The sequence below is a fragment of the Bos indicus x Bos taurus genome, chromosome 26 (assembly GCF_003369695.1).
Source record: "Bos indicus x Bos taurus breed Angus x Brahman F1 hybrid chromosome 26, Bos_hybrid_MaternalHap_v2.0, whole genome shotgun sequence".
NCBI lineage: Eukaryota > Metazoa > Chordata > Mammalia > Artiodactyla > Bovidae > Bos > Bos indicus x Bos taurus.
In genome coordinates this window covers 28,218,155-28,241,032 of record NC_040101.1, presented here as the reverse complement: position 1 = coordinate 28,241,032, position 22,878 = coordinate 28,218,155, and the positions used below count along the sequence as shown (strand labels likewise).

The window sequence follows — 22,878 nt, the reverse complement described above, 5'->3', positions numbered from 1 at the left end:
CTCCCTGCCTCGCCTTTTACCCCCAACTCCCCCAGGCCTGGGGTCTTCAGGCATTGGTGTGAGGAGGGGCCCCTTCTAGGGACGGAAGCCCCGGCCTTGATTCTCTTCTGGGTTTAGGCTGTTCCAGGCCTGTGAATGTCAGTTCGTCAGCCACTAACTATATCTACTCTCGGCCTTGGGTTCGTTTGACAAATATTTGCTGAAGGCCTCCTAGGCCCAGCCTCCCTGCTGCATGGGCCCCGGCATCTCTTTGAGTTTCTGCCAACATGCTATTAGCAAGGACAGACAAAGGAAAAAATACCTTTCTATGAGTCTTGCAAAGTTTACCTCCTTCACTCCACAAATATTTATTAAAGTACATGCTAAGCGCCAGGCACTGTGTAGGGCTAAGGGCACAGAGCTACAGCAGTCTCTATCTTGGAATTTAGTCTAATGGAGCCTCAGCCCCCATTGATGCGATAAGGGTGGGGGGCACTTGGCTCCATTCTTCCTTTGGTGGCTTAAGCTCTGGCCCCTGCCCCTTCCTCCAGTGAGCATGGAAGAAGAGAAGGCAGGAAAATCTTGAACGCTGGGAAGCATGGAGGTTGGGTGGCAAGGTGAAAAAGACATCCTACCCTCATCCCTTTTGGCAGAGCTTCTCAAAGTCCATTGTGTCAGGAGCTTGTTAAAAAGAGCTGATTCCTGGGGCCCTACATGGACTCAGTGGGAATCACTGAGGGCAACCTGCGTGTGTGTGTGTGCGTGTGCGTGTGCGTGTGTGTGTGTGTGTGTGTGTGTGTGTGTTGCCAAGGCATGCTTGATCTTAGTTCCCTGACCAGGAATCAAACCGAGCAGGGATTGAACTCTGCCCTTGGCAGTGGAAGCGCAGAGCCCTAACCAGACCATCAGGGGATTCCCAAGAATCGCATTTTTAACTTCCTGGTAATTCTGGCACATCCTGGGGTTTGAGAAGTGCTGCCATGAGGGACTGGCCAGGGACCTGCTTGTCAGACCTGTGGGTAGGGTGGAAGGATGGGCAGGGCACACCAAGCCCTCTTGGGGAAGGAGCCAGGTTGATGGTGGGTGGGGGCTAATTTTTTAAAAAATCTTTTTAATTGAAGGATAATTGCTTTACAATATTGGGGGGCTGATCTTTTTAAAAGCTCTCTGGTTTGTTGCCTAACACTTTACATAGATCTGCGTATGTGTAAAGTAGAAGGGGTAACCTTTCCTGGGTGCCTAGTTCTCTTTCCCCTTGTCTGGATGGAATCAGGGCCTGAATGCCTCCCACCCCAGAAAGGCTAGAACAAGACAGGGAGCTATGGGTAAGTCCTTCGCCAGGGGTCCAAACTTCACCGACAGCTAGTCACCCCTCTTTTTAGGAAAAGGATGCAAGTTGGAGGGCATTGTTAGTCCCTGTCCCCCAGCCAGTAGGGCTGGCCAGACCAAAGTCTTGGTCTTGCTAAGTTCCTCCATCCTCCAATCCTATGGGGTAGAAAATGACTCAGTCTGCAGTGAGTGGACCTTGATCACCACTCCCCCTTCCCCACTTTGGCAAGGAGCCAGAGCCAGGAGTTCAAGATGACAACAGCTGGCCTGCCCCCTTCTCTTCTGCACCTGTTTGGGACTATTGAGGGGAGGCAGATGGCTGGAGCACAGTGCTCCTCCAACCCAGGGTGGAAGGATGCCTGGGGGCAGGTGCTGCTGGACAGATAGACATTTAACTCTACTCACATCTGCTCCCGTCTCACTGTCGCTTTCTCTCGCTTTCTCCGGTTGTCAGGAACCCTGGGACATTTTCTGTGCCAGGAGTTGGGAGCCAAGACGGAAAGCTGCCCGATTTCTTTCCCACTTGGCCTAGCGGATGGAAGAGGTTCTTTCTCCATGTACATCAATGAAAGTGGGATATGGAGGAGAGACTCTGGTGGGAGTGGGAGGGTCTTGGGCCCCACCTCTGAAAGCCCACCACAGCAAACAGACACCCAGGCACAGAGGCTGTAGGCAGCCATGCAGCTAACTGTGTGTAGTATGGCCAGGGGTGCCTGGGCAGCCAGGGAAGCCTGGAGAGGCTAACCCCATCCAGCTGTCCCCAGCTACCCAGCTGTCCCTGGCTTTGTCGGAGCAGCTGTCACCCACCTCCCAAAAGTGTCAGAGGAGGGGCAGAGGAGGCCTGGAGAGCTGGAGCTGCCCCAGGAACAGGGGCCGGCGGGAGGAAGTGTGGGAGCCTTTCTCACCCTGCACACTCGAGACACCCCCACCCCCGCACCCACAGGCACACCCTGTGCCTCCCTCCGCGAAGCGCTGTCTCAGAGATACGGGCTCTGCCCCCCAGGCAGTGACTTACCGCCCTCCCCAGGGAGGCCATCGCTCCTCCCCTTTCCGGGCAGGGCAGGGCAGGGTGTCACGAGCGGAGCGCTTCTCCCCCACCCCACTGATGGCTCCTGTGGGCCAGATGTGCGGAGCCCGCAGGGAGGCGACCGCCGGGGGGTTTCCTCCGCCCGCCACCCCCGCGGGCCCGGGCTCTTTCATGTCGCCCTCCCCGGTCCCAGCCCCGGAGCTGAGCAGCTGCGCCCCGCTCTCCGCCCCCAGCCTCTCTCCCAGCTGTCTTTGGGGTGGGGCCGGGCAGCTGGGGAACAGCTGCAAGGCGTGGGGTGGGGGTGGGGGGGTTCGAGTGCCCTCCCGCAACAGCCGGAAACAGTCTCCTTGCCCAGGCCGGGTGCAGGGGGAGGGTGAGGCCTGGGGGATTGTCGGCCCTTGCGCCTCTTCCCCACCCCCTGCCCCGCCCCCAGCGCATCTGGCCCGGCCTGCCGAGAGCCGGCAGACCCCAGATCAAAGCCCCCTCCGGGCTTCAAAGGGCACCCTGGGGGAACACCCTGAATGGGGAGGCCGCTGAGTCAGTGCACCAGGGCCCTCTCTGGAGGCTGAGACCCTGAGTTCTAACCTCCTTTCTGGGTTCTTCTAGGCCCTGTTCACATACACCCACTCCACCATGCCCTTTCCTCAGACTCCTTCATCTGCTCCCATATGAGGGTGGGGGAGAACCAGAGAACACTTTCAGGATCAGACCTGGCCCCCTGGGGGATTTCCTACCCCATCCCATCTCTGCCCTCTGTAGATTGGGTGTGTGGTGCTGTGAGGTCTAGGAGAAGGCCTTGCCCAGCCTAGTGCTCTAGGCCTACAAGCAGAGGGTGCCGTGGGGTAAAGGGAGGAAGAAAAACGATTCCTGGATATCCCTGGACAGACCCACCACACTTTACCCCTCTTCTATAGCGAGATTCTCCCTGTAGGCTTTTGGAAAACTCTTCTTTGGAGGGGCTTTAGCAACAGTGGTCTCTAGAACTTAGGATCTTGGTACTGATTCTAGAACTCTCTGAATCCAGTTTTTTTCAGTTAAAGAGGCAAGGAAGGAAATAGAGGACACTCTTCGGTTGCTCCCTCTCTTTACTCTGCCAAAGTGCTGGGGCTAAGATTCTAGAAACTTCGTTAGAGGCTGCAAGGAATGGGAAACGGATCAGTAATAGGAGGCAGAGGCAGCTGGGGCTGGGGACTTCTGGTGAGAGGTGAGAGGCCCCCATGAAGGGGCCTGGCCTTCAGGATACCAGCTTCTTCCTCCAGCATCTGTCTTCCTCCAACACTGTGTGCCACCCACCTGCACTCCAAAGTCTTTCTTCCCTTCCAGCGCAGGATGTATTCACTCTCTGCTTGAATTCCTCCAGTGACAGAGAACTCACAACCTCGAGACATCCCTTGCTTTATGAAAGCTCTTACAAAGAACAAACACATCTGGTGGGTCGAGCTTTGGCCTCTACCACATTCTCCAGTGTATGAGAATCACATCCCCTGAGTGAGGGAGGCCTTTACAAGCCCAGGGCTTCTTCCCTAAAATTCCCTGTCCCTGGCATTTATGATGCCAGGACTTGCCAATGGACTTCTGCACTGGGAGGCTGGATGTTTCCTCCACAGGCGACCAGTTTTCCTTAATTGCTATGTGGTTAATTCCTCTCAACTGCAGCAAACTGGGTTATTTATGACGTCTCCTTGCACTTAGATCTTCAATAATTGGGTCTTTTTTGAGAGAGAACCCATCTGCTCAATGCCATCCATTATTTCTCTTGGTTTACATTGAGGCAAGAAGAGGGTGATGTGTGGGGTGGGGTGCAGCGTAGTTTGCAACAGCCTGTAGAATGTGGTGTAGAGGTGGCATAGGCAACATCTCAGAATTGCAGATAAGAAGTGGGATGAGGGAGCAGGCTTCCAAGAGCCATGCCGTAAGGGCAGGGTAGACTTCTAGCCCACTTGAAAAAAATGGCAGTGAGTCACTTGACATATGGGTGTCCTGGCTGCCTGGCTGTGAGTTGGATATTGTCCTCAGACACTCTCCATGTGTGTGCCTGCTGCAGGGCACTGAGCAAATGGGCAGCTCATGGCCTAATGCATAGGGACTCTCCCTCCACACCAAATACCATCCCTACCAGCTGCAGTTCCCTGAGCTCCACCCGTCAGGTCATAGGCTTAGAGTCAGTCCTCCAGCAGCCCATGTGGTTCCGTGCCCCAGTAACTGCTGTTCTCTCTGCCTGGATTGCCTGTCCAGCCTCAGAGTCTCATCTTCTCTGTGCATTCCTCCCCACCTCTCCAGAGGGTGTATGAAGAATAAGGAAAGATGTGTGTGAGATGCCAAGATGGGGCTGGTGTAGGCCGCTTTCTAGCATTGATACTTATCACGATGTTCAAGTTCCTTTGGGCCAACCACACTCCCATGCACTTAGCACTGTCACTTGGTATTCTAACTCATTGTGATTTACGTGTCAGGTTAGAGGCTGCATAGCTTGTGTGTCCGAGTAGCCTGTGCATCCCTGGAGGACGTGAAATATTAGTCATCTTTGACTTTTCAGAGCCCAAGAAACAGTGCCTGTTTCATTCATTCACTCATTCATTTATTCAACTAATAATTATTGCTGTCCTTCTAATATTGGCCTCTATTCCAATGCTGGGGATACACTGGTGAATGGAATACACAAACTCCACTCTCTTGGAGCTAATAACTTAGTGGGAAAGAGCTGACAAACAAGAAGTCAGTAAAGGGACTTCCCTGGTGGTCCAGTGGCTAAGACTCTATGCTCCCAGTGCAGGGGGTCTGGCTTCAATCCCTGGTTGGGGAACTGGATCCTGCATGCTGCAGCTAAGTGTTCACATGCCACAATTAAAGATCCAGTGTGCTTCAACTAAGACCTGGAGCAGCCAAATGAATAAATAAATATTTTTTAAAAAGAAATCAACAACTGTGAGTTGGTGATATGTACCAAGAAGGGAAGTAAAGCAGGGACAGGGCTTGTCAGTAGAAGTAAAGAGCTATAGTAATTCTTATATATGTAGGTGGTTGCGGAAGGCTTTGCTGAGAAGGTGACATTGAGTGGAGATCTTAAGAATGTGAGGAGACAAGATCTGGGGATATTTGGAGCAAAAGAGTCCCAGGTGGAGGGAACAACCACAAAGGCTAAAAGCAGAAGATGCTTGTTTCAGAAAGAGCAAGGAGTGGCTGGAAAGGTGGGTGAGGGGCAGAGCAGGGAGTGATGAGGTCAGAAAGGCATGAGTAAAAGGGGGCGGTGGGGGGCAGGTAGGAGGCGGCCAGGACATGAAGCACTGTAGGTGCGCTGCCTCCACTCAAAAGATATCTGCTGAATGAATGAATGATGGATGAATGAATGAACACCGAATGCCTGGGCTATTGGGGCTCTGAATGTTTCCCAAGGGAGCCCTGTGGGCTAGAGGCTGCCAGGCCTTCGTCCTGGGGAGGTGGGACTTGAATTGTGCCCTAAAGGAGGGGTGAGCAAAACACAGAAGAGAGGACAGACATCCCCGAGAGGAGGTCTCTATGAACACAGGTGGGGAGATGAATCCCTGTCAGGGGGCAGCAAGGATTGCTCATCTGGAGCTCAGGGTGTGTGTGAGACCCCGTGATTGACAGGTCGATAAAAAAAGATTTGAGGTCAGACCAGAGGGGACTTGAACGATAGGATAAAGCTTGACCTTGCGTGTCTCAGAGCAGCGGGGCCTCCACAGGCATCTGAACAGAGGAACTGAATGTTAGAACGATGGCTCTTCTGAGCACTAAGGGGTGAGCGGCCAAGCAGTGGGGACAAGGGGACCAACTAGGAGGCAATGGGAGGTCCCAAGGAGCAAGGAGGTCGGGGGGGCGGGTGGTGGCGCAGTCAGGGTGCAGGTTGCCTCAGCCCAAGGAGCAGGAAGGACTGTGGCTGGACCTCTGGGTCCCGTTGCTCAGGCTGAGAGATGGAAGCCGGGGTCAGGCCCTGCTCCTTCCCTCCCAGCCAGTCGTGGGCCCCAGAGTCAGCAGAAAACCCCGGCCCTGGGGAGGAGGCGGGGGCGCAGAGCCAGAAGCTGCTGAGGGAGCACTGGCAGCAAGATGCCATTGTACGTCCGCAATCAAGATACTTCAGAGGAAATCAAAAGCACCAACTGGGGAAATGATGTGTGCACGCTCTCGCTTTCTCTCTCTCTCAAGCACACACACAAACTTCTGCCTCCAAAATGGGTCAAGTGAAGGCTGTGGGCGTGGGCTGGAGAGGGAGGGCTGGCAGGAGAGGAGGCCCAGGGCCCCGAGCAGCCTGGGCGCTCGTGCCCACTCACCCTCCTGGCATCGGGGTTGGCAGCAGCTGCGGGGTGGGGTGGGACATGAGGATAAATATACACCTCCCCATGCATATGGATAATGCACACAGCTGCCCTGCCTGCTTTGCGCTCATTAGGACCAACTGTTTCAGGAGCGGTGGCAGGCGGGCGGGAGGGGGTGATGTGCCCATTCACAGGCTGGGGGTAGGGGGGCTGCTTGCAGCTGTGCAGACACCTCCCCCCTGCCTGGATCAGCATCCCAGCCCCTGAATTGCCCCGTCCTCCCTCTTTTCCTTCCTCCCAACCTGCTGCTCTCCAGATCTGAGGGTCTCAGGGTGGGAAGGGAGCCTGGGGAGTGAGTCAGGAGGAAATCCAGGCTGCACCCCCACCAGAGCTGGGGGAGTTGAGGGGATGGTTGGATTGTAAGGTATCCTCTGGCCCCAGGATGGGCTGCTGCTTGCAAACCCAAGCTCCTTATCTATTTCTCTCCCAATTCCATCTGTAGCTTCCAGGCAGGAAAACTGCTTCGACCCTGTCATCTGGAAGCTCCGGGGAAGCCTCAGATCATATTCGAAAGCCCAAACCAGGCTTGCTCTGTGGCCCCAGACAGAATCAGAGGGGCTTGGGAGTGATGGTGCGATGGCACAGGCTTCTGCCTTCTCGGCAGCAAGGGAGGCTGGTGGGCTCCAGTTCACCAGAGCAGGTCGTCCAGGAGAGACTGGGGACTGCATTGGCGATGTGAGTGTTAAGAGCCTGGTCCAGGGGGAGGTCTGGCTGATGTAATAAGTATGACTGACCCCGGCTGAGGGGCCCTCAGCCAGTGCCAAGACTTGCACCCTGGTGGGGTCAGGGGGGCATCCTTTCCCAAATGGGTGTGCGGAAGCCACGTGCCAGCCTTGCCCAGTCTTAGGAACTTGCATTCCCATTCTGTTAACAAGGCAAAGAAAGGGGGAGGCAGCGTCTGTGTGTGACTCTGCAGTCGGCCCTTTCTCTTGCCCTCCAGTGATCTAAGTGGGCTCCAGGGACGTCTACCACTTTGCTGCAGCCCGTCTCTCCTCCTTCGGGGCCAGGGCACTCGGTGGGGGCTGCAGAGCCCTGGGGGAGAATCGAGGCCCAAAGGGTCACAGCCTCCCCAGCCTTTTTCCTTTGTTGTCAGGGCGGGGCCTGGCCACCGCCTGCCCCCTCTGCTGGTGGCCTTCAGAGCAGCAACCACCTCTGGGCTCTGTGAAGTTTCCTGTGGATCTTAAAGAGGTGGGTGGCAAAGTGAGAGAAAGAGACGTAGGCCTTGGCCTGGTTTCCTGGAGCCCCGCTCCCCACTGTTCTCAGCTCCTGTGTTTAGTCAAGAAGGTGCCCTGGAGAAAAATGGTCTTTCTATTTAAAGGGAACCCCAGCTAAACCATTTCCTAGCTGTGTGTTTCTAGGCCAGTGACTTACGCTCTGAGAGCCTTGGTTTCCTCAACTGGAAGAGAAGGGTGGGAATGGTTACCCTGTGGGGCTACAGAAGGATCCAGTCAGTGAATGACTAACAGGAGGAGTCGTTTGTTGATCTAAATGGTAGTTCTGACCTCAACCCTTGCAGGTCTCAGCTTCAGGTATCCACCTGAGTTCTCCTGCAAACCTTGCCCCTCCTTGACTCAGCTTGCTCTCTGCCTTTCTGTCATTAATATTTCATTTCTTTACTGAAGGCTTTTTGTCCCTGGGACACTGCTATTCACCCTGGGAAAAGAAACCTCTCCCTGCTCCTTTGTGCCGGAGTCCTCAGCTCCTTTTCTGAGTTCAGAAGCCAAAAGGGGAAAAGGTTTCATGAGACGGGCTTGGGGCCCAGCAGTCAAACAAGCCCAGGTGAAAATCGTGACCCTGCCCCATTCTCATGCTGTGATCTTGAGCAAGTGAATCCAGTTCTCTGAGCCCTAGCCTCAAACTGAGTGATAACACCTATAGTTATTAATGTTGTTGCAAGGATTAAATGAATGATAACGGCCAAGTGCTTGGTACAAGTGGATGCCCTGGTCTGACCCTGCAGGGGCCTGGTTGTTGGCTGTATCACCACAAGCTCGTGTCTGTCTGGTTCTGGACACACACACACGCACACGCACACGCACGCACGCATGCACGCACGCACGCATGCATGGACATGACACAGGACGCAGTGCTGGACCAGCAGGTTCACTGCAGGGAACAGGAGCTCTCTTCCCCTCCTCCCTGCCCAGCTCCCATGCTGCAGCTTCTCCGTGTTCTGCAGTGTTGGAAAAGGAAATTACTGAACAGATTGCAATTAAGGGGGAGGTGGGGGGGAGAGAGAGACAGAGGCCCTGAAATGCAGCTTGACTGAGCGCTAAACTGTGTTTTTGCCCAGAGCCAATCAGGAGCCGCTGACAAGAGCCTGTTCCCACTTACAAATCTAATTGCAGGAGGTGGGGCTGGGGTGGCCCAGGGAGCCCCCTGGAGAGAGGAGGGGGCTGCCAGCACCTCTGGGAAGGCTGCTGACCCTTGCAACACGTGGGGGGCCGTGTGGGAGGGCAGAGGTTCTTGGAGGCCTGGGAAAGCCTAGACTCCAGAATTTTTGCCTGTTATTATAATAGCTACCAATGATTTAGTACCTACTCTGCACCAGACATTCATAACTTCATTTAGTTTCTTGGAGATTCAACAAGGTAGGTGATTACCTCATGTTACAGGAAGAAACTGAGGTACAGTGTTCCTACTATGTGCTAGCTATTGCCTTCTATCTACATCTGTTGCCATTATATCTCTCTTCAATCTCCCTACCACTCTTGTCCCATTTCACAGATGAAGAGGCAGGACTCCAAGAAAGGAAGCAACTTGCCTAAGATCACAGCTGATTTATGGATGGGCAAGGATAGATTTTTGGGTCTGAGTCCCAGGGAACACAGTATAATTGTATCTCACTGTCGCTGTATTGAGCAGGGCATTCTGGGTAGAATTGTCAGATTTAGCAAAACAACACAAACACAACTGGGATGGCCAGTTAAATGTGAATTTCAGGTAAACAGTGACTTTTTTTTATAAGTATCATGTCTCAGATCTATGTACTTATATTCAAAATGATTCTTTGTTTATTTGCAATTCAAGTTTAACTGAGTGTCCTGCCATTTGTCTGGCAACACTAGACTTTCTCTCTCTTCCTGCCTCCAGCTCCCCTCTATTCTGCCAACAGCTTGCCTTTAAAGGCCAGCCCTTGGGACCAGTCAGGCTGGTATGTCTCTAGGCTGCTGAAGTGAGGCTGCCGGAGGGGAAGACGAGCTCTTCTCCAGAGGGCAGAGCTCTGGACCGGAACCCACTTTGCCTCCTACTGTGTGGCTTTGGGCAAGTCTCCTCCCTTCTCTGAACCCTGTCTAAAAGGAAATAGTATTAGGTAATTGCCAGTATCCTTGCAGCCCCCATTTTCCTAATTTCTCCCTTTTTCTGTCTGTGCAAAGGATGGCACCAAAACAAAATAATTGTGCTGCCGTGGGGACAGAGGACAACAACAGTTGGGACAGGGGACCCCCCCTTCCCTACCCACCCACCCCCACACCCCCCGCCAGCAGCACTGATCAGAGAAGACCCCTGGTGTGGACTTGGAAGGCTGGGGGCTGAGACAATGAGCCATTATTGTGTTATTGTCTTTGTCCTGGGGGGCCGGTGGCAGCTTACTGCTGCCTTCAGACCTGGGTTCCCGGCCCACTGGCACTGATGACTCTGTGATCTTGGGCAAATGCCTTAACCCAGGCCAGCACCTCATTTTCCTTAGCTGTAAAGTGGGATTAACACTGCCCCATGACATCGATGAAGGGTCTGCTTTGTGAGAAGGGCTTAATAAAGGGTTATGTTTATTGGTGGTGGTGGCGTTCATGTCACACCCTCCTGCAGAAAGCACCTTGAGAGATGCTGACCTCTGAAAGGACGAGCTCACTGCAGCCCTCTCCCCTCTCTAGCAAAGGACACGACGCTTTCCAGGCTGCCTTCGTTTCAGCTAAATTTTATTTGTCGGATTTTTGACAGACGTCTAAATTATACATTGAATTTTCCACATGACCAAATACCATGTCCCTTCCTTTGATTATCATTTTCAAAAGATACTAAAAAAAAAAAAAAAAACTTTTCGATGGAGCAGACTGAACCCTGAAACCACATGGAGTGCAGAGCTAAAAATAAAAGGAAGTAAGAACTGGCCCCTGAGAAGGAAAGAGAAATCAAAGCAAACTCTGACGGGAATCAAGGGACGAGTCCTGGCGAGGGTGACATGGTGTCACCCTCCAGGCCAGGCCGGATAAGGAGCGGCCGACAGCGAGGGTGGGGCCCAGAGTGGCGCAAAAATAGCCATGGCTTTAGCCCAGAGGGGAGTAAAAGAAATTTGTTAAAAGCCAGGAAAGAGAGAAGTGAGCGGGAGGGAGGGAGGGGGCAGGACCACGTCCTTCCCGCAGTTTGGGAGCTGCGGACCTTAACCCTGGCACATCTCTACCCGCCAGCATAATCGCTGACTCTCAGCTGTGCGCCGACATGTTCCCCAGCTCAGCCCACATCAATGACACCCTTGTTTCCATAGTAACCAAGGGAGAGTGAAGGGGAAAGGGTGTGCTGCCCTGGGCTCGGGGAAGCCAGCCAGAAGGAGCCGCACGGGGGAGGTTGGGAGGAGGGGAGGGGAAGGAGTTTTTCCCACAGCTGGTCTGAGCACACATCCTGGGGCCCCTGTCCCAGGCCTGGCCTGCCCTCTGGCCTCCACCCCTCTGCCCTCCCTCTACACATTCAGATGCAGTCTTGCCCAGAGCCAGTCTCACCACTGAGACTCCCTGGGAGTGGAAAGACCCAGCATCCCCCTTCTAGCTTCCAATTTTGTCCTCCACGGCGGGGGGCGGCAGGGGGGTACTAGGGAGAGAGGAAAGGGGACTTTTAGAAGCATTTTGTTTTTACAAATGCGAGCTGTCAAACTCTGCGATTTTCAGGCTCCTCTCATCTACCCTGTGAGCCCCGGGAGGGTTTGGTAGGGCTCAGAGGGAAGATGAAAGCCTGTGACATCCACAATGTCTCTGTGTCTTTAGCTGAAAAGCAAAGCTGAACATTCACAGAGGCTGTTATCAGACGAAGGCAAGTGGCTTCTGCCTGCTGGCCGAGGCCCTGGGCGGGGGTAGGGGGGGTGCCCTTTCAAACAGTTCCCTAAGTTGGTGGTAAAAGGACAAAAATATTTCACAGATCATCCACTGCTAGAGTCCAAGTTCCACATAGCTGTTAGCAAATCGAAGACCTCAAAGCAGGCATTTTGCCCCTCAGATAACACTCATGCTGCACTATTCGAAGGGAATCCGTGCTGCACTATTTGGAGGGAAAAAAATATTTTCATGTGCTAGAGCCATATTTGCAGCCGGATAGAAGGGGGATTTCTGGTCCCTTGTAATTCTGTTTTGCTTCCTTTCAAAGGCATCTGGGTAAGACAGACAAGCCTAAGGAGGCTGCAGGGAGCAGCAAGCTCACAGTGGTTTAAAAACACTCACCTTTTGTTTTGCAAGTCCCCACAGGTCTGTCCATAGCCACCCCAGGGCACCTTTTCATGTCTGGCCTTGTTAATGACTTTCACCCCAGACCGCCTTTGAAGCGGGCCATGCCTCAGCCTCCTGGGCACAGCTTGGTCCATAAAGGCTGGGAACTGAGGGCCAGGGGCTGGAGCAACCCCTTCAGTCTGTTCACATGCCTTGGTGGGTTTGGAAAGGGCTGCCTCCTGGGATGTGAAAAGCAGCTGGCCTGGGACCCGTCAGCTACTGGACGGTCTCTTATTCATTCTCTGAAAACCCGGGAGGCCAGGCACCAGAACAGAGCTCGGTTGGAAGGCCAAGGGATGCTCTGGCCCACCTTCCCTTGTCTGAAGCTGGGGATTTCTTAAGTCTCAAGGAAACAAGCTCTTTTTGCAACACAGGGCAGGAGAAATCTCCTGCCATTCCTCTCTGATCAATCAACAGAGGACACATTTTGCTAGAGAGAGGCTGAGGGGACCAGGAGCTGGGGTGACTCTGGCTTCTCTGGGCAAGGCCCCCACAACCCTACCCACCCAAGCGCCTCCCGGCAGCAAGCCCTCTCCACCCTTGAGCAGCCCACACCACCAAGTTGCCAGCACTGTAAAAATTGATCTCTTCTGAAGATCGATCCGCCTGGCTTTTCTCAGTGGAGCAGGTTCATGGTGAAGCTGCATTTATTTTTAAAATCTGATAGCAGCGGCCTATTGTGATCATTTAAACATAGAATTCTTTGAGCTTTAGAAATCCCTTCTATGGGACGGCCGTGGAGAAGGCAGCTAATCTCGGAGTCAGCTGCTCACTGCTCCATTGAACTGGAGAAAGCCTGTTTACGCTAGCCTGAGCCCTCCATGTGAGGGCTTTTTAAGGACCTTGTAATTTTTCTGGAATTAAACCTCCCACCTCTCCTTACATTCCAGATGTCATTACAGTCAAAAGTGGTAAGAATTTGCTTCCCTGTGTGGCTGGCTGGGGGGTTGGGGACGGGGTATGTTTCTGTGGTGACTTGTCTGCAGGAAAGGATTTTTTTTTTCCCCCTTTCCAAAGGGTGAGGATTACATAGTCTCTTACCTGCATGACAAGATGGTTTAATCATCTGCTGTTCCTCACCTCCCCCTCCTTTCCCTGGCCCGTGCAGCTTCCCACCCAGACAGGCTGCAGCCCTGGTAATGGGTGATGGTAGAGATCACTGACCAGCATGAGCAAACTATCTTGGCTTCAAAACCACGGGGGAAAGTAAGGACAGGTCAGGAAATAAATGACCACAGCCTAAACTGTGGTCCTCTTCCTCTCTCCCCCACTGTTTTTTTTTTTTTTGAAAGAAAAAAGCCCACTGGAATTGTCTAAACTGCAATGCAATCTCTTGCTCATTTAAAAGATCTCATTTTCTAATCATGTGCTTTGAGACATTTAATACTATTTCAATTATGCAGAAGAAATAATATAATTCCTTTATTTGAAAAATGATACTGAGCCTCAGAGATCAGTTAAATCTACGGCTGGAATGGGGATTCTTTTTAAATGGTGTTGCTCCTTCTCTTCATACAGCTGTAGCTGTACACAGATGGAAAAACATTTGGTCAGAAAGCAGCAAATTAGTGTTTTTCAGGACAGAATTCAGCTCCCGCATCTCCATTTGTCGAGATTTTATTTCTTCTTTGCGCTGACATTTTTGCAGACCCAGTTCATGCCGTCCTTTGAGGGAAATGGGTAGAGAGGCAGTGTTAGTTGTAAGTAAGGCACCACACACTCCAGCCCTCGAGGGGAAAGAGAGAAGGTCCCGGGTCCTCCCTCCCCAGCCACGGGCTCAATGGCGCTTGCCTGCCCCAGGGGCCCACCTGGGTGACCAGGGACAGTGACCTCCTAGGGAGGAGTGGGGAGGCCTCTGAGAGGTTGAAGGGAGACGGGAGGGGGAGTGTCAAGAGCCTGAACTTGAGATGGGTCCTCAGGAACTCCCTCTGAAAAAATAAACACATCTGCCTGGATCCCAGGCCTGATTGAGGAGCTATCAGGACAGATTCCAGCCATTTTTGGCTTTTTCTAAAAGCTGACCTTTGCTAGGGCATTAAATTCAATAATCAGCCACCCTTCTGGTGCCCCGGTGTGTTTACAGTGTGACAGTGTACACTTGGGCTAAATTAAATTTCTTTTTGGAAAAACAAACCGACTGCAGTGCGCGTTACTAGACACACACTGGGGCAATGTGTATTCATTTTTCTCTGTGCAGCACCAGGGAAGGTTTAAAGGGGCCTGGCCTGGTTCTTGCAGCTTTAAGCAGTACCAAGCAGAGGGACTGGGGAGAAGGTTCCCTTAAAGGCACAGTAACCTTGAACGTGTCCTCTCTTAGAAGGCTGGAGGACAGAGGTAAAATCCACACAATGTCTATGTACAGCCACCTGGCAGGTGGCGTATCTTGTGGATCCCAGGCCCACCAGAGACGACCTCTTTTTCAACCCCCTTAGGAGCCATCCCTGAAAGCTCACTTTCCCCAGAGTCTGTGTGACCCTAAGAGTTGCGCAGAATTCTCAGAAGCCCAGAATAAAATCGAAGGAGGCTCCTGCAAGGCACCCCCTCTCTTTTCCCCTGCTTCTGTCACACACAGACGTCTCAGGGCATACATGACATTCAGAGCCCTGCATTTCCTGTGACCAGGGAGCTAGTCGTTGAACCTGAACAGCTGAGACAGCTTAAAGTAATAAATATCAGCTGACACCCTTGGCCATTCGGAGCATTAATCCCATAAACAATACATCACGGCAAAACAACCAGCAGGCATCCTATCTCCTGGCTAATCTGACCATAACCTGAATTTACAGTGATTAAAACTCCGCCAGTTGCCATCAGAGCACTTGGTTGGGAGAAGCAGAGTATCTGATGGCTGTCCCAGAGCAGACCTTAGAGGAGGCTGGCCATGGCCCACTGCACAAAACCTCACAAAGGTGGACAGCACCTGGCAGCAGCAGGGACCGGGGTGGGGTGGATGGCGAGGTGAGAGAGGGTGGACTCCGATTACAACTGGGTCAGTGGCTTACTCTGAAAAGCTGAGGCCAATTTTAAGACCATTTTTATGAAAAGGACTAATTTCAAGAGAAGGATGTTTAATTTTAGGAGCTAATTGGTTTCCAGGAAAAAAAAAAGATCACCTGCCAGGAGACAAAAAAGATTTTACAAATAAAAGAGAGATGAATAAGATAACCATCTTCTTTTTGCCTTCTAAGGTGAATAGCTCAGCACTTACGTGGCACTTTCCATCTGTAGGAACCCGCACAAACACCATCAAAGGTGCGTACCTCAATATTTCCTGATCTATAGAGACTTGCACTATTTTATCAAATCATCTTAGAGAAATCAAGAGCAGTGTTCCCACTGAATACCGTCTTCCCTCTTGTTTTACGGCTGATTACAGAGGGGGCTGGGCTTCTTTTATTGTATGTAACTCAACATGAATGCACTCAAAGAGATAGGAAAAATATTTACTCAGCTGCAGGAACCCAAGGCAGAACGTGGAGGGTGAGGGGCAGCTTTCTACTGGGTATCTGTTATGGAGGCAGAGGGGATTTGAATGGGGAGCCCTGCTGAGGGGTAGTGTCCTCCAGATGTGTGTGAGAGCCCCAGTCCTGTCAGCAGAGGGCGCTCAGAGGTCGGGCCCCACCAGCTGACCTGCTGGCGGGCGGGGCGGGGGCACTTTCCATAGCTGCTGCCTGCAACCTGGAGTATGGGAAGCTGGGAAGACTTAACTCCGCTCTGGTTCAGGAAGGCTGATCTGTCTAAAGTGTTTGGAGGCTGGGGGTTTGTGCCTTTCCTGTTACTGCCCAGAGGAGGACCTGAACTGGAGCTGGGAGGTGTCAGGGAGGCAACAGTCAACAAGGATATTACCTCAAAGGTGCCCACTGGCAAGGAAAGATTCCTGAGGGGAGGGTCCATGCCAGACTGGCTTGGGGTGGTGTTTACAGAACTTCGCACGATGGCTGGCCTGCCTGCCTGCTAAGTCACTTCAGTCCTGTCTGACTCTTTGCGACCCTATGGACCATAGCCTGCCAGGCTCCTCTGTCCATGGGATTCTCCAGGCAAGAATACTGGAATGGGTTGCCATGGTCCTCCTCCAGGGGATCTTCCCAACCCAGCAGCAGACACTTAATTAATTTCTTTTAATCCTTGTAACAACCCTTTGAAGTAGGTACTTAGGTATGAGGAAATGGTGGCACAGAAGAATGCGTGGCAGAGGCGGGCTGTGAACCCAGGCAATCTAGTTCCAGCGCCCGCGCGAGTGCACCACTGACCATTTCTCAATGACTGAGAGCAAGTGCCGGGGGAGGAGCTCTGCCTCAGGCTTAGGGAGAAGCTGCGCTTACCCTCAAGTTGGCAGAGGGAGCAACTGCAGTTTTTTTTCTTATGACTTTCAGCTGAACACAGGGGCATGAGAAGGAACAGCCCCAGAGAAGCGCCCGGCGTGGCTCTGCTGCAGCTCTGAAGGTGCCAGAAGCTGTTTCCGGCCACTCACCTCTCAAGATTCCTAGGTTGCTAGGTACTGATACTTGTGGAATCCTACATTTTTATATCACAGCACGATCCCAGCATATTAACTCGCTGCAAGCCTGCCATCTCCAGCGGAATCTCTCTCTTTAGAGACAACATCATTGCAAGAGGAGGAACCTTAAATCAGCAGCCACATCACTCTGGCCTTAATTTAGCAAGGCTTTGATTTTCTTTTAAACAGATGACTGAGAAAAAGGTGATAGTTTACCTGAAGCAGGTTACTGCTCTGCTTCCAAAGAAGGAAATGAACTCGTAGGTTTGTTTAAGGGCTGAACCTTTACTGTCAACTGGTTTGACCAAATTTCTGCAAACTGGATCTTCCTCACAGGGCTGACAATCTCATGGTATAGTCCTCCCTTTCTTCCTCCACTGCCCCTCCCCCCGACCAACCTTGCTGAAACTGAATTTGAATTGATTGGCTTAGGAGAGACACTGAACCTCAAATACTGAGCTTTCTCTGGCCTCTTGCAGAGGAAATAACTTCTACCATGTCATGGGATTATTCCCTACTAACCACTGGGAAAAATGGAAGGTGGCCCCTAATCACATGGGTGGAAACCTACTTGATCACAGAGCTCTCCATTTCGGGATTAAAGGCATGATGTGGTAGGAAGGAAGGGAGCAGTGGCAGCCATGGTTGGGTGGGTCTGGTTGTTTAATGCCACGAGGACTACACCGTCACATCAGTAATTGCTCAGGCCCGTGTGAGCAATGCAGCCCATTCCTTTGTGCCACTGGGCCCCCAGGGTCAAGGAGCAGCTGGAGGCAGCATACATAAAATATGGCTTGCTATTAATACTTTTTCTGGTGACAAAAGGCACTGCCCCAGAGAGGTAGCAAAATTGCATGACCCAAGCTTGCTTTCCTACTCTACAGAGAGGGTTGAAAATTTAAAAATAAACCTGAGGTCTGACTTGCAGATAAGCAGTTCCATACACCCTGGGAGTCAAAAATAACTGAACCAGGCCTAGAAAGAGGTTGTAAATGTTATTTTTTAAAAAAATATTGAAATTCTGTTGGCATATTAAAAAAAAAGTTTCCCTCGGATCAAGGAAAAAGAAACAAAAACAAGAACCTGGGCTAGTTTAGAGTTCATCTGTGAGGCACTCCGAAGGACAGCTCACACGGCAGGACTCAGATGGCTAGAGGCCCTTGCTAGAGGCCCTTTCTGTGAAGGTGAGAGCTCTCTGAGCCGGATTACGGCTCCTGCTCGGAGAAGGAAGACAGGGCATGTGGGAGCGATGTGAAAAGAAGGTATGGATGTGAGGTGGGGGCATGGAGAGCAATACCCAGGAGAACCTTCTGCTAGCTTGAAGCTACTGGTGTAGGCAGATCTCTGTTATGACTAAGGTTAGAGCCCAGGTTGAAACTGCTGATCTCTGCTTTGAAAGGAAATTCTAAAGCAGTATAATTTTAATTAAACACACACACACAGTTCTGGGGAGGCAATGTCTTCAAATACCTGAAACTACCACCGCCAGGGAGAGCTGTGGTTTGGGATTCACATTCAGGTCTGCAGGTGGAAGAGGGACTGATTTCTGTACACCTTTCTCTGACTCTCAGCCAGATCCTTTGTTCACTATTTTCCAGACACCCAGGGAAAAGCAGAGAAGAGTCCCAGGGTTAGGTGTTGTTTACGAGAAACCCTGGCAACCCTGGATGCAGACGGAGGCTGCTCCGTGTTTGCAAGGGGTTCTGCTGGAGGGGGCCGTGGCTTTTCCCTCCCGGACACAGTTCAGTTTCGCTTTGCCCTGCCTTCATCTGCTTGACATAACTGGGTCTCTCTGACCACTCCTCTGGATTACGGGGCTCTCCCTGGCAGAGTTTCCAAGACTGATGCTCTCCTTCAGCTTTTAGTGCCCCTTACCTGCCTCTGCTCTCAACAGCTCCCCCTGAAAACCTGCTTTAATTATGTGATGGGCTGCCTCCTCATCAACATCAGTCAGGCAAACAAAGACCGGTTCCCAACTCTCTAGAAACCCGCAAAAGCCAATTTCCACATCCAGAGCCAGGGACTGCCTGGCTGCAGGTATTTGCCATCAGAATATCAGGTAAAACAAGAACCCGAAATCCACCTCAGGAATCACTAACTTCCACAATCTCGAATCATGTATTTAAGCTGCTTGGCTAAGGAGAAGTGAGTTCCCTGCCCGAGTAGTCTCCTCACCTAGCAGATGTGTTCCCCCGACTCACCCACTCGAGGGTTATTTATCAGCACAGGACAGGCTTCACAAATGCATTTGATCAGGCATATACATAAAACAATGTAAAAAGACAGTTGTTTTTAAATATCTGGAACAGTAACGGAAAGTCCAGGTGTTTTTTTTTTTTGACTTCTGTATATTTTCTTTCAGGGTCATTAGGGCTGTGGTCCCAGTTGCTTGACCCCTATCACGACTGAGCATTTTGGTAGCTCTCCCCATTGCTGACCAGCTTTCAGGGGGCCATGGGTGGGGAGGGTAGAATGGGAAGATGAGATAGGAAGTTAAGGAATTTTAAGTAACTTTTTCACAGAATCTCTGTCTGAAAGTAAAGTCTTTCATTTTTAGGAATACTTAAAGCCTTAATTAGTACGAGTCATTAAAAGGCCTGCTCTTGAACTAAGCAATGCAGGGAAAAGAATTCTACGTAACTCTTTTTCAAATGAAAAACAAGAAATTGGCTGAGTGGGCAAGAGCTTAGGTCAAAGGTATTACCTAAGAGGGACATGGTCAATCAGTGCCTCACAATGAATGTTGTTTCCACAGAAAACTCCACGACCTTTCTCCAGTCCCCAAAGGTTGCCATTAAAGGACAATAGACAGCAGATTCCCTTCTTAATTAACATTTTTATTAAATAACCCATTTCAAATAATGGTTAAATTCTCTAAATTTATATCATTCTATTAACCATAATCTAATCTCATTAACCTTGAAATCCCAGTCTTAAGTACCCAATTCTATACACCATGGTACTATCTACTAAACTAATTAAGTGACCTTCAAACTATTTCTCCTCCACATCAGATCATTATTTTTCTTGCTCATGGTTCTTTGCTGGATCTCTCATGATCTCGCACTTCCTGTGAACCTAGTTGCTGAAGGTCCCTGATCTGGGAAGAATTTTCTAACAAAATCAAACCATACAGGACTGTCTGACTTGATTCCTGCCTGCCCCCACCCTCTGTCCGGTAGCTCAGGCCTCTATCCCAGCCTGAAGATCCTGTGGCTTAAAGGGAACTCCCTTTCTATGGCAGATCGACAGTTGGGAGCAGGGAGTCCATTCTCATCTCTGCCTAGCCAGGGTGGGAGGGGTGTAGGCTGGGAAGACAATGACCGCCGCGTCCTCCCACCTCCTCTGAGGAAGCCCCCTTGACCTGAATACAGATCCTCTAAAGACTGATTTGAGGGGACCCTAGTTCCTCCCTTTCATATCCCTAAGGCTGGCTGAAGAAACAAGAGCCTCACTGCTAGTTCCAGCTTTGCTTTTTCTTCCTTTTGACACTCTGGCCAAGGGAAAAAAGATCACACAGCTGTCAGTTTCCACTTTCTTAGGAGTATGCATACAAAATGTATTTCTTTTCTTAAGCTCCACCTTTAGAGTCCCCAAACTCAAGATCCTCTACTTTCTACATTTGGGCTCTAAACAATTTGAGAGAGGCATAGTCCTCTTGCTGAAGTGGTCTGTATAAACACAAGAAAGCTGTTTCTTTTCCTGGGCCTTTACCCTCACCAAAATAACCCTAGGCCCAATGAGCACCATCTTATGCACAATTGAGAGAAATACTTTAGGTAAAACTTGATTTTTGTTTAAAAGTAAAAAGCTAACTAAAATGATCAGAATTTCCCTATGCAAAAACATCCTGGGCTGTAACAGACTTGTTGGACCAACTTGTAAATTAAGCTGAAAAATACCCAGTTAATTCAAAACCTGATCGACACATACAACCATATATGTGACTGTAATTTTATAGAGGAGACCTAGGAAGAATAAAACTATTAATGATCGTTTCATTGCTAAGTGGGATTAGAGGAAATGAAAGAACTTTTTAGTTTTTAATTTTATGTAGTACTTTGATGGAGAAGGCAATGGCACCCCACTCCAGTACTCTTGCCTGGAAAATCCCATGGACAGAGAAGCCTGGTGGGCTGCAGTCCGTGGTGTCAGTAAAAGTTGGACACGACCGAGCAACTTCACTTTCACTTTTCACTCTCACGCATTGGAGAAGGAAATGGCAACTCGCTCCAGTGTTCTTGCCTGGAGAATCCCAGGGACGGGGGAGCCTCGTGGGCTGCCATCTATGGGGCCGCACAGAGTCGGACACAACTGAAGCGACTTAGCAGCAGCAGCAGCAGTACTTTGATATGATTAACAATGAGAATATATTGCCGTACATATTTATTTTTGAACACACTGTGGGGTTGTGGGATCTTAGTTCCCTGATCAGGGATCAAACCTGGGCCCCCTATACAGAGTCCTAACCACTGGACCACCAGGTAATTCCCAAGAATATATTGCTTTATAACCACAATCTAGTAAAGAAGAAAGGAAATAGATGAGACTTAACACTTGCCCCCTCCCCAAACCTAAACCTCACAGAGACTCACAGAGCTCCAGCTTCCCTTTTGGGGACATAGCTGAAACCACCTCTGGCTACATCACACACACACACACACACACACACACACACACACCCCAAGAGCTTCTGAGAGCACGCACACACACACACACACACACGCCCCAAGAGCTTCTGAGAACAGGTATGGAAGGGTTTGGAGCAGGGGCACTTGTCTTGTGCTAACTGGTCTGCCCTCAGATCCAGTGGCAAAGCACAGAAGGGGCCCTGGCAGTTTGTGTAACACAAAGGGAAAAAAACAGGCAGCGCACAGATGGAACAAGTGAGATAACTCTAGGAAGTGATTATTTGCTGGAGATAAAAGCGATTACATTTGTCAAATATCTGCAGGGAAAGGGAAGAAGAGTGTTAGGAGGGAAATGGAAAGAGGCTGCTGGACAACGATAGAGAACCAAACCCAACACACCAAATCATAGAAAAGCAAACTGGCCACACCACCAGACACACGCCCTACGGCAATGAGGGGAGATGCCATCTCTCTAGACGCTGTTGCCCCCTCACAGCACCCTGCAGCGGTACTGTCCCGTTCTCACGGCACTGTGTCACCACCCTGGCAGGTATACCAGATGTTGAAAATAAGGCGTAGGGGGCATGCTGGGGGCTTCAGAATCAAGAAGCGGTCCTAGAGGGCTGACTCTAAGGGTTGACTGGCTTGAGGTTGCTTGGCAGGATGCGTCAGAGCTGCAATTGTTGATCATTCTTTGAGGACACTGCCTCTCTGGTGTCTGGGTTACCATCGTGTTCTGTCCCAAATTAATATCAAATGAAGGGGAGCCTGCTCTTCCGGTACACAGTTCCTCGGTGTAAAGCGTAAGGCTTTTAGGCGGCAGAAGCCTCCCTGTGGGACACCAACCCAAAGCAGCAGGAAATAGACACCAACCCTGAGGGTAGTTGAGACAGCCAACAGAAAAAAACGAAACACTTCTAGGATAACTAGTGTGTGGTTGATGGCTCTGTTACCTTGAGAGTACCAGGTAACAGAGCACTGGTATTAGCATCCATAATAGCAGATTCAACTCAAAACCCTCAGCCCAGTCATCAGAGAATCCTAGAGTTGGGAAAGCAGTTTTGAAATCTTCTGTTCCGACCTCCTCCCTAATTGGGCAGCTTGTTGCTTGTGTGGGGTGGTTTATCTCTGGCTTTCCTGGACCAGTTAATGATATCAGATTGGTTGCTAAGTAGGAAAGAATCAGACGCCTCCAGGCCCTCCACATCCTGGAATGGTTCATCTGTCCATCAAAGGCTATTTGTTTCATATCTTTTTCTATCTAGATCCGTGCAACCAATGAGACAGGCTACCTTGGTTGCCAGGTGACCGAGCCCTCCGGTGACCTCACCTGAACGCCCTCTCCTGTGAGAGCTGAGCAAGACTGGATCTGCCAGAATCGGTCGCGGATGGTGTGCAGGTTCAGTCCTTCTGCAATTTCAGAGGCAGGGGCTGCTGTGAGCAGATCCTGCTTATTAGCAAAGATGAGCACGGGCACGCAACTTAGCTTTTCTTCCTCCAGTAATTCAGCTAGTTCCTGGATCATTTGGGGAATAGATGGGGAAGAGGGGGACGAAATCTATGATATTTAACCATGTACTTCTAATTGAAACTAAATAAAAGTTAA

General features: G+C 50.9%; 1 protein-coding gene and 1 long non-coding RNA gene across 3 annotated transcripts in view; one reads left to right on the top strand and one right to left on the bottom strand.

The window, feature by feature from the left end:
- Positions 1-13,538: 13,538 nt before the first annotated feature.
- Positions 13,539-22,878, bottom strand: part of ARL3 (ADP ribosylation factor like GTPase 3) — a 29,967-nt gene continuing 20,627 nt past the window's right edge. For both annotated transcript variants that reach the window (XM_027529460.1, XM_027529459.1), the window contains exons 5-6: positions 22,603-22,788; positions 13,539-13,808 (exon numbers count right to left, since the gene is read on the bottom strand). In XM_027529460.1, the coding sequence (XP_027385261.1) occupies positions 13,761-13,808; positions 22,603-22,788 (234 nt within the window). In that variant the 3' untranslated portion in view covers positions 13,539-13,760. The remainder of the gene's footprint in view (positions 13,809-22,602; positions 22,789-22,878) is intronic.
- On the top strand, positions 15,149-17,717 carry LOC113884661. The gene is made up of 2 exons (XR_003508963.1): positions 15,149-15,395; positions 16,517-17,717. It is a non-coding gene; the product is annotated as an uncharacterized LOC113884661 (long non-coding RNA).